General features: G+C 43.4%; 1 protein-coding gene across 15 annotated transcripts in view; it reads left to right on the forward strand.

The window, feature by feature from the left end:
• The window catches only part of ZBTB38 (zinc finger and BTB domain containing 38), a 146,154-nt gene extending 139,348 nt beyond the window's left edge, over positions 1–6,806 (forward strand). For all 15 annotated transcript variants that reach the window (XM_064275510.1, XM_064275511.1, XM_064275512.1 and 12 more), the window contains one exon: positions 1,317–6,806. In XM_064275510.1, coding sequence (XP_064131580.1) covers positions 1,317–4,895 — 3,579 coding nt within the window. In that variant the 3' untranslated portion in view covers positions 4,896–6,806. The remainder of the gene's footprint in view (positions 1–1,316) is intronic.
• Positions 6,807–9,297: the final 2,491 nt, after the last annotated feature.

The raw sequence follows: 9,297 nt of genomic DNA on the forward strand, positions 1-9,297 counted from the left end.
TAGGAAGACATTGCCACTGGGAGTTAAAGAAATAGCATCAAGATATATGGCTTTGTGGAGACTTCATTTGATAAGGGATAGCATGGGAAAACAGAATGAATAGCTTGGTAGTATATCCTTTAGACTAGTGTTTGTTTGTTTTGGTCTTAACTACAGGAATGGTCTATTAGTGGGTTGTGAAATTAGTTTACCAAGTTGCCGTTACCATTTTTTTTTTTTTAATGAACTGTAATGGTACGGAACAGAATGCTTCACACATAGTAAAGGAAGGCATTCATTTCCTTTGTATCTTTGGTCACTAAGCACGATGTATGTCTTACTGGACACATGAAAACCACTGCTTTCAGTGATCCCTCACTGGACCATCAGCTGCATGTCCAGGCTCTGCCATCCTAGGCCTACTGTATAGGACAGTGTTTACCCAAAGAGAGGAACAGGGCTCCGGAAGGAACAGAGATGGGATTCTCAACCAGAACAAGAGCCGTCGTGCCTTTAGATTGTGCTAATTTAGGAACCTGTGACTAGACTCATTATTGTATTCTCAGAAATATACTTTCCTGGTTCTGGTTTTATTTCCTTTTGTTTGCCTTCAGTACCTCACAGAGCTCTTTTCTAAAACCTCTGGTCTACTTTGGCTGTAAGACAGGAGAAATCAGAAAAGAAATGGTATGGGTTCCCCTGTGGGTCAGTAGTGCAGAGAGGCAGGGTGATCTCAGTGGAACGGAGAACTGGGGAGCCCAGCAAGAGAGAGTAGGACCCTTCAGAGCCATGGATTAGGAATGGCTCTTCCAGCATTTGCTTCTTCTCTGAGCAGGTGGTACCCTTACATTACAGGTACCACTGAGGGAAAACTACTTTTTTTTTTTTTTCATCATTCTCCTGCTTCCTGAATTCTGTTTGGATCAGGTCATCAAGGTTATCTTTGAAAATAGATAGGAGGCTATGGCAGGGCCATGGCATGGCCTAACTCCAGGGGTCTAGCACAGCAATCCTGAGTGATGATGAGACCCTTAACATTTGGGGGAAAACAACCTTTTACCAAATTTGGACAGGTATACATCACTACAACTCTGCAGAAATAAGGGGAAAGAGTATTGGAAGGATTTGCAACTATAACAACCATTAGCACTCGTGTGAGAAAAAAGATTCATCTCCTAATGTCGACTCCTAGTCCTGGGAGCAACAACAGAACGAGACAAATCTGTATTTCCATATTAAGAAAAATTGTTTTTGAAGGAGAGTTTATTGAAAATGGTCTATAAATAAAGAAGCCACTGACAGAAGGACCTCTGACCGTTTCTCTCCTCTTGTTTCAGATGACAGTCATGTCCCTTTCCAGGGACCTCAAGGACGACTTCCACAGTGACACGGTGCTCTCCATCTTAAATGAGCAACGCATTCGGGGAATCTTGTGCGATGTCACCATCATTGTGGAAGACACCAAATTTAAAGCCCACAGCAACGTGCTGGCTGCTTCAAGCCTATATTTCAAAAATATATTTTGGAGCCATACCATCTGTATTTCCAGCCACGTCCTGGAGCTGGATGATCTCAAAGCTGAAGTGTTTACCGAAATCCTTAATTACATCTACAGCTCCACGGTCGTTGTCAAGAGACAGGAAACGGTCACTGATCTTGCAGCTGCAGGGAAAAAGCTGGGAATATCGTTCCTGGAGGATCTTACCTATCACAACTTCTCCAGTTCTCCAGGCCCCTATGTGTTCTGCATTACCGAGAAGGGAGTAGTTAAAGAGGAAAAAAATGAAAAGAGACATGAAGAGCCCGCCATCACCAATGGGCCAAGGATCACAAATGCATTTTCCATCATTGAAACAGAAAATAGTAATAACATGTTTTCTCCCCTGGACTTGAGGGCAAGTTTCAAAAAGGCCTCCGACTCCATGAGAACAGGTAGCCTTTGCCTGGAGAGGACTGACGTCTGCCACGAGGTGGAACCCGTCCGCACGCTAGCAGAGCACTCCTACGCTGTGTCTTCCGTGGCCGAAGCTTACAGAAGTCAGCCTGTCTGTGAGCACGATAGCAGTTCACCTGCGAAAACAGGTAAAGAAAATGGCGAAGCTCTTGCAGCCAAGCAGAAACCATGCCGCAAGCCAAAGACACTCTCCACACCCCAAGATTCTGATTCGCCTACAGAAAATATACCACCCCCTCCAGTAACCAACTTAGAGGTTCATCAAGAGAAAAGTCCACAGCCAGCTGCAGTTCTTTCTCAGTCAAAATCTCCCCACAATGAAGGAGATGTCCGTGTTCCCAGGGAAGATGAGAATAAATCCTCTGATGTTCCTGGGCCGCCGGCCGCTGAGGTTCCGCCTCTTGTTTACAATTGTAGCTCTTGCTCCAAGTCCTTTGACAGTAGCGCTTTGCTCAGTGCCCACATGCAGCTTCACAAGCCAACGCAGGAGCCGTTAGTGTGCAAGTACTGCAACAAACAGTTCACCACCCTCAACAGGTTGGATCGGCACGAGCAGATCTGTATGAGGTCAGACCACATGCCTGTTCCTGGAGGAAACCAACACTTTTTAGAAAAGTACCCTACCATTGGACAAAACGGAGCTTCGTTCACAGGTCCAGAAGCTTTATTATCTGAAAATAGGATCGGTGAATTTTCCAGTACCGGAAGTACCTTGCCGGAAATGGATCATATGGTGAAGTTTGTTAACGGACAAATGCTCTACAGTTGCGTTGTGTGCAAACGCAGTTATGTGACTTTATCCAGCCTCCGTAGACATGCAAACGTTCACTCATGGAGAAGAACATACCCTTGCCATTACTGCAACAAAGTATTTGCACTGGCTGAATACAGGACAAGACATGAAATTTGGCATACGGGGGAAAGGCGGTATCAGTGCATTTTCTGCCTTGAAACTTTCATGACTTACTATATACTCAAAAACCACCAGAAGTCTTTCCATGCTATAGATCATAGACTTTCCATCAGTAAGAAAACAGCAAATGGAGGCTTGAAACCCAGTGTCTATCCATATAAACTTTATCGGCTACTGCCTATGAAATGCAAGAGGGCTCCTTATAAGAGCTACCGACATTCTTCCTATGAAAATGCTCGAGAAAACAGTCAAACGAATGAGTCTGTACCTGGTCCCTATGTTATTCAGAACCCACAAAGCTCCAAATTACCTACGCTGAATTTCCAAGACCGTGTAAATACCCTGACCACCAGTCCAGCCATCCCACGGGAAGCATCTGCTTGTCAGGACCTACCCACCTCCACCAATATACAAAATACAGAGGGCACCAAATGGGGAGAGAAGACATTGAAACTTCATCAGGACAATAACATTTATTCAGCTGAGGTGGCGGTTTCCTCCACTGGAAATGCTGTCAGGTCTGACCTGCAGGCAGGAAGTGTGCCTGCTCTGCCTTTGAGTAATGGCAGTGAGAACTCGGCCTCCGTGATCAGCTACAGTGGCTCAGCCCCGTCCGTCATTGTGCACAGTAGCCAGTTTTCATCGGTGATTGTGCATAGCAATGCTGTGGCTGCCATGACCAGCTCTAACAACAGAGCCCCCGCAGACCCGGCTGTAGGTCAGTCCCTGAAAGACAGCAGCAAACCCGAGCCAGACAAAGGGCCTAAAGTTGTAAGCATCAAGGAGAAAAAGAAAACAATACAACATAACAAGGGAGAAATACCAGAGGAGTCAAAATATGTTGCTGATCCCGGAGGGTCGTTGAGCAAAGCCCCAAACGTCATTGAAGAAACTGGTAAAATCGAAACCTACATTGCAAAACCTGCTCTGCCTGGAACCTCCACGAACAGCAATGTCGCGCCCCTTTGCCAAATAACAGTGAAAATTGGGAACGAGGCCATTGTGAAAAGGCATATCCTAGGGTCCAAATTGTTTTATAAAAGAGGGAGAAGACCCAAATATCAAACACAGGAGGAGAGTTTGCTGCAGGACAGTGACCCGGAGACCAACGGGGACAGCCCACTCGGGCTCTGCCAGTCAGAGTGTGTGGAGATGAGCGAAATGCTCGATGATGCCAGTGACCAGGATTCCACTGACAAGCCATGGCGCCCTTACTACAACTACAAGCCCAAAAAGAAATCCAGGCAGTTGAGAAAAATGAGGAAAGTCAGCTGGCGGAAAGAGCCGGGAAACAGGAGCCCGAGCAGTAAATGCAAATACCCAGCAGAACTGGATTGCGCTGTAGGGAAGGCCCCTCCAGATAAGGCTTTTGAGGAGGATGACCATAAAGAGATGCCCAAGCTGCAGTGTGAACTCTGCGATGGAGATAAAGGATCGGCGCCCGGAAGCCAGGGTCGGCCGCACCGACATCTCACCCCCAGGCCTCACACCTGCGAGCTCTGCGCCAAGCAGTTCCAAAGCCCCTCCACGCTTAGGATGCACATGCGCTGCCACACGGGGGAGAAGCCGTACCAGTGCAAGACATGTGGGCGGTGCTTCTCGGTGCTGGGCAACCTGCAGAAGCACGAGCGCATCCACCTGGGCCTCAAGGAGTTCATCTGTCAGTACTGCAACAAGGCCTTCACGCTGAACGAGACCCTCAAGATCCACGAAAGAATCCACACCGGCGAGAAGCGTTACCACTGTCAGTTCTGCTTCCAGAGTTTTTTGTATCTCTCCACAAAGAGGAATCACGAGCAGAGGCACGTTCGAGAGCATCACGGGAAGGGCTATGCCTGCTTCCAGTGCCCCAAAATTTGCAAAACAGCTGCTGCCCTCGGAATGCACCAGAAGAAACACTTATTCAGAAGCCCCGGTCAAGAGGAGAAAATGGAAGGGGACACGGACCATGAAAACTCAAGCCCCTTGGAGCATCCACATTTCATCGATTCAGAAGACAGTGACCGAAAGGATGACGTACACGCCATGGCGGAAAACAGTGTCCTTTGAGTGGAGAGAGAGAAATCTGCAAAAATAAAAGTTAATGGGGTTTTTCTTTCTTTTTTTCTTTTTTAGTTTTGCTCACACAACAGTCATGAAGGAGTGAAATATATAAAAAAAAAAAAAACCATTTGGGAAAATTCCAGCAAAAGGATACTTTCATATCTACTTTAGGTTTTAGCATTAACTTTATGCAACGTGCACAAAAACCAAAATAGCTGAAGCCTCCCATGTCCCAAGTATCTTGTGAAAGTTAATGAAGTTCTTAGCTGTGGTATTTCTACCAGTGAATAAAAGAGTTGAATTTTAGCCTAACTTGAAACACTTGCTAAGTAAATGCTAATAGGAACTGGCTGCTGAACTGTCTTGAATCACTGGAGAAAATAAGGGTCAGATATCATGAAAATGTCATCTTCACAGATATGCTAAAAGGTAAATGAGCTATGGAAGTCTTGATTCCCGTCCGGCTTCTGCACTATGAAAATGTGTTTAAATTAATGGAATACATAGGAAATAATAATATAGCTGAAAATATGTGTGAAATGAGTAACCTAAAGTAGGACATTCTTCCATTCTGTGGAACTACTTTTCTGTAACACAAACCTTGTAAAATACATATATAAATCACTATAACGTTGAACTGTCCATATCCCCTGTAGAGAATTATAACGATGAGCAATAGATCTGCAAATAATGAGGACTGATGTACAAATCCATAGAAAGCATTTTGAATATGACTTAAGGGCATGTGTTTGCTTTTAGATGGGACGCTGTTCCCTTGAAGTTACGGCTGAGCTGTTATTAGAACTTGTCTACTCAAGTCACAGAAAACATAGGTCATGCCTTATCTATGTCGGGGGGAGCCGTCCCAGAATCTCCCTGTGATTACTTGTGCTGTAAATTACTTGGCAGTGGCCTCCCCCAGAGAATGAAGAAGGGTCAAATTCTCTTGAAACTCTCTGCAGTCTTCCAGTCATCACAAGGCCATGGATGTAGGGGTCTATCCAGACAGACTTAACCAATTGGAAGGGTTCAAATAAAGCCTGACATCTCCTGTTGGACTGAAGGAGGGTCCAGGATATTTAGTGCAAGGCACACGTATGGCGGTGGATTCCCAGGTGCTTGAAAGTGACAGCCTAATCCCTATCATTATTAGCCTTCTTGGAGATTGTGCAGCCCCCAGGTACATGTTAGTATAAAACAAAAGGATGACAGAGAAAGTCCCCACCTTTAGTAACTTGAATGTGCAGGAGGAAAGGGCGACCTCCCTTGCCTCGAACAGTAGCTTTGTTTTGGAGGCACGAGGAGGTAGGATACGGAGTGACAAGGTTCTGTCCCTTCCTTATATGACTCAGAAGTACATCCATAAAGCTAGATGTCTTATCTTCATATTTGCAGACATCTGACTCTGTTGATAAAAACCCACTTAGAGTTTTTTTTTAATGTTCTTTTATACTGACCCACACCATCCACATTGCCCTCAAAATCTAATAACCTTGTAGGATGTTTCACCATGTGGACTAGGTTCCTGGGGAACTGGAACTCCTGATTCTTTTTAAACTGTCAGAATGGGAGGGAGAGAAAACATTCCTACCCTTTGATCATCAGTATGAGTGGAATCTGGGACCTGGTTTAAGGTTGACCTGCAGGCATGCGTGTTCATTGGGTTTGATAGATGGAAATCCAAGGTTGCAAGGCTCTCATTATGAAGAAGTAGTTCGAAGGACTCCGGCTTCTCTCTCCAAGTTGTGATGTCTCCATGAAGAAGACTTGGTATGGGTGTGGGTGGACAAGAAAGCATTTCAGCCCCCAGAAAAGGACATGATCAAAGCTGACCTTTTTTACCATAGTACTTTGCTGTTAAGTAACCCCAATACTGTATCTGCATTTATCTTTTGTTCATCTACTTTCACTTCCATACAGTATTATATAGTAGAGGAAAATGAGAAAATGCAAGTGAATTCAACTTTATTTTATACGTTGTATATATGTATACCTGCACTTTTCATTTGGGTTTTGTTAAAGAGAGTCACAAAGGGCTTATGAAAATCATTTTTGAATTGATCATTAGAATATTGACATAAGCAATGCAGTGATCCACTAATTTGTTTTACCTGAATTAGGATTATGAATCAAGGAGAATTACTGGTACCGTAGCCATTTTGATTTGAGGTAACTCAAAATATACAATTATTACATGTCATGATGTCTCCCAGCCCTTACATGTGCGTATTTTTTAAGTGGACTTGTATGCTGATAATTCTAGACCAAAGTAAATATGGCAGAATATTTATACATGAAAAACTAATTTTTCAAATATTTTCTATAATTGTATTATTCATTTAAAATGTTGATAGCTTGTGTTAGTTTCAGGGAGGGGTGTATATTTTGATAAAAAATACTTGACTTTGTAATTCTGTATATTCTATACAATTTATAGCAGAGCCATTTTAAGACAGCCTTGTCACATTCTTTTGTTAATTGTGAAAATTTTATTATGAGTGATGTTGAAGTATGCATTGAGTACACAGTGACCAACTAGAATTCAAGTAAGTTTAAGCGGTGAACATACTGTATGTTGTAGAAGATCTATTGTAATTTGCTGTTTTAGCATCTGTATTTTGGTTAGAAGATATTATTAAATGCAGGTGTTAAGGGTTGGAAAAGCCTAATTTTATTTTTAGAAATAATGAATCTAAATTTGATTTTGCTTGATTAAAATAGCTTATTCCTATGTCGAGTCTCTTTAAATGTTTCAGTGTTAATTCTTCTGTGCAGCCAAGCAGCTCTTTAATCTCTGAGTCATGGCTTTGCTTTATATGTTATTCACTCACTAAAGCTCTATTTCCTTACCTCTTTCTGTTCCATGGTACCTACTTACATGCTTAGGACTCAAATGGAATATGACGTATTTTTTTAGAAATGGAATAAGAGAGATTGACGTTTTCTGGTAACCGAGTGCTTTGGATAGGCCTGATCTTATAATGATAAAGAGTAAAATGTTCTCTGGAAATACTCTGCTGTGTTCATCCACAGGAAACAAATTACATTTATGGAACACCAGGCATTTGTCAGAGTTCTTTAGGTGGGCTTCCAGTCAGTCCCCCCACCTCCCACCAGTAGACATTATTATCCTCATTTTATGGTGACTTTGAGAAGATCCCACTGCCAGGATTCCACCCCAGGTCTGCCTGACTCCACGGCCCATGTTTATGTCCCTCGTTGACACTTTAGAGAAAAATGCTTAAGATTAACTGACGGAGAGTGAGACCTGGCAAAGTAGTGCAGCTTTGGGATGGTAGTGGGTATGATGACTGGTGTGGAGCTGGCGAAAATTAGAAAATGTTACGTTCATTTTCTGGGTAGTCCGAATGGGTAAGCCCTCAACTGCTAACTAAAAGGTTGGAGGTTCCAGTCCACCCAGAGGCACCTTGGAAGGAAGGCCTGGCGATCTCCTTCTGAAAAATCAGCTATTGAAAACCCTATGGAGCATAGTTCTACTCTGACACACATGGAGTTGCCAAGAGCCAGAGTCGACTTGACGGCAACTGGTTGGTTGGTTAGGCCGAGCTTCGCCTGTCTCACCATTGGTACATCACTTACTGATGCCTCAGTGCCTTGGGTATTAGGCTCTCATTTCTTGGGATCTTGTCCTTTTGTAATCAGTTTTTAAGAGTTTATATACTTCTTTTTAGGATATGGAGCAAAATTATAGTTTAATGCTGCCATAAACTCATAATTTTCCACATAAAGACAAGTCTGTCCCATAATCACTCCTAACCTTTACTAATCTCGCACATCTATGGGGTTAGTCACCATGGGTTATTGAAAGGGAGTGCCAGTGGCTCGGCTCAGCAGCATGATCTATCACCCAACGCTGGGGAAAGAGCTCAGATTTCAAGTCCTGTTAATGTGGGTTGGTAGCATCAGTTTCACATTTGAAGGGCAGTCCAAAGATTCGAGAACTAGTATCTGCTAGGTCCCTGGGTGGCATAAATGGTTAAGTGCTCAACTACTAGCCGAAAGGTTGTAGGTTCAAACCACTTAGAGGCACTTCGGAAGGTAGGTATGGCAGTCAGCTTCCAAGAGGTCACAGTCTTGAAAACCCTATGGAGCAGTTCTGCTCTGCACACATGGAGACATCCATGAGCTGGAATCTACTCAATGGCAACTAATACCAGTATCTGCTAAAACTAACTTCATTATCTAGCAAAACAACAGATTGAACACTGAAAGAATTTTTAGCAATTGGGAAAGTGAATTAAAAGCATAAAAACATTGTGCAAGGCGTTCTTGTATGTACATATTCTTTTATATTCTCCAGGTCTTTTCGTTCCTATTGCTCACTCTTTTCTCATCACCTGGTGAAACCCAGGTGAAATTGTGCACTACAGATTAGTAAGCAAGCACA

The sequence above is a fragment of the Loxodonta africana genome, chromosome 23, assembly GCF_030014295.1.
Source record: "Loxodonta africana isolate mLoxAfr1 chromosome 23, mLoxAfr1.hap2, whole genome shotgun sequence".
Classification (NCBI taxonomy): domain Eukaryota; kingdom Metazoa; phylum Chordata; class Mammalia; order Proboscidea; family Elephantidae; genus Loxodonta; species Loxodonta africana.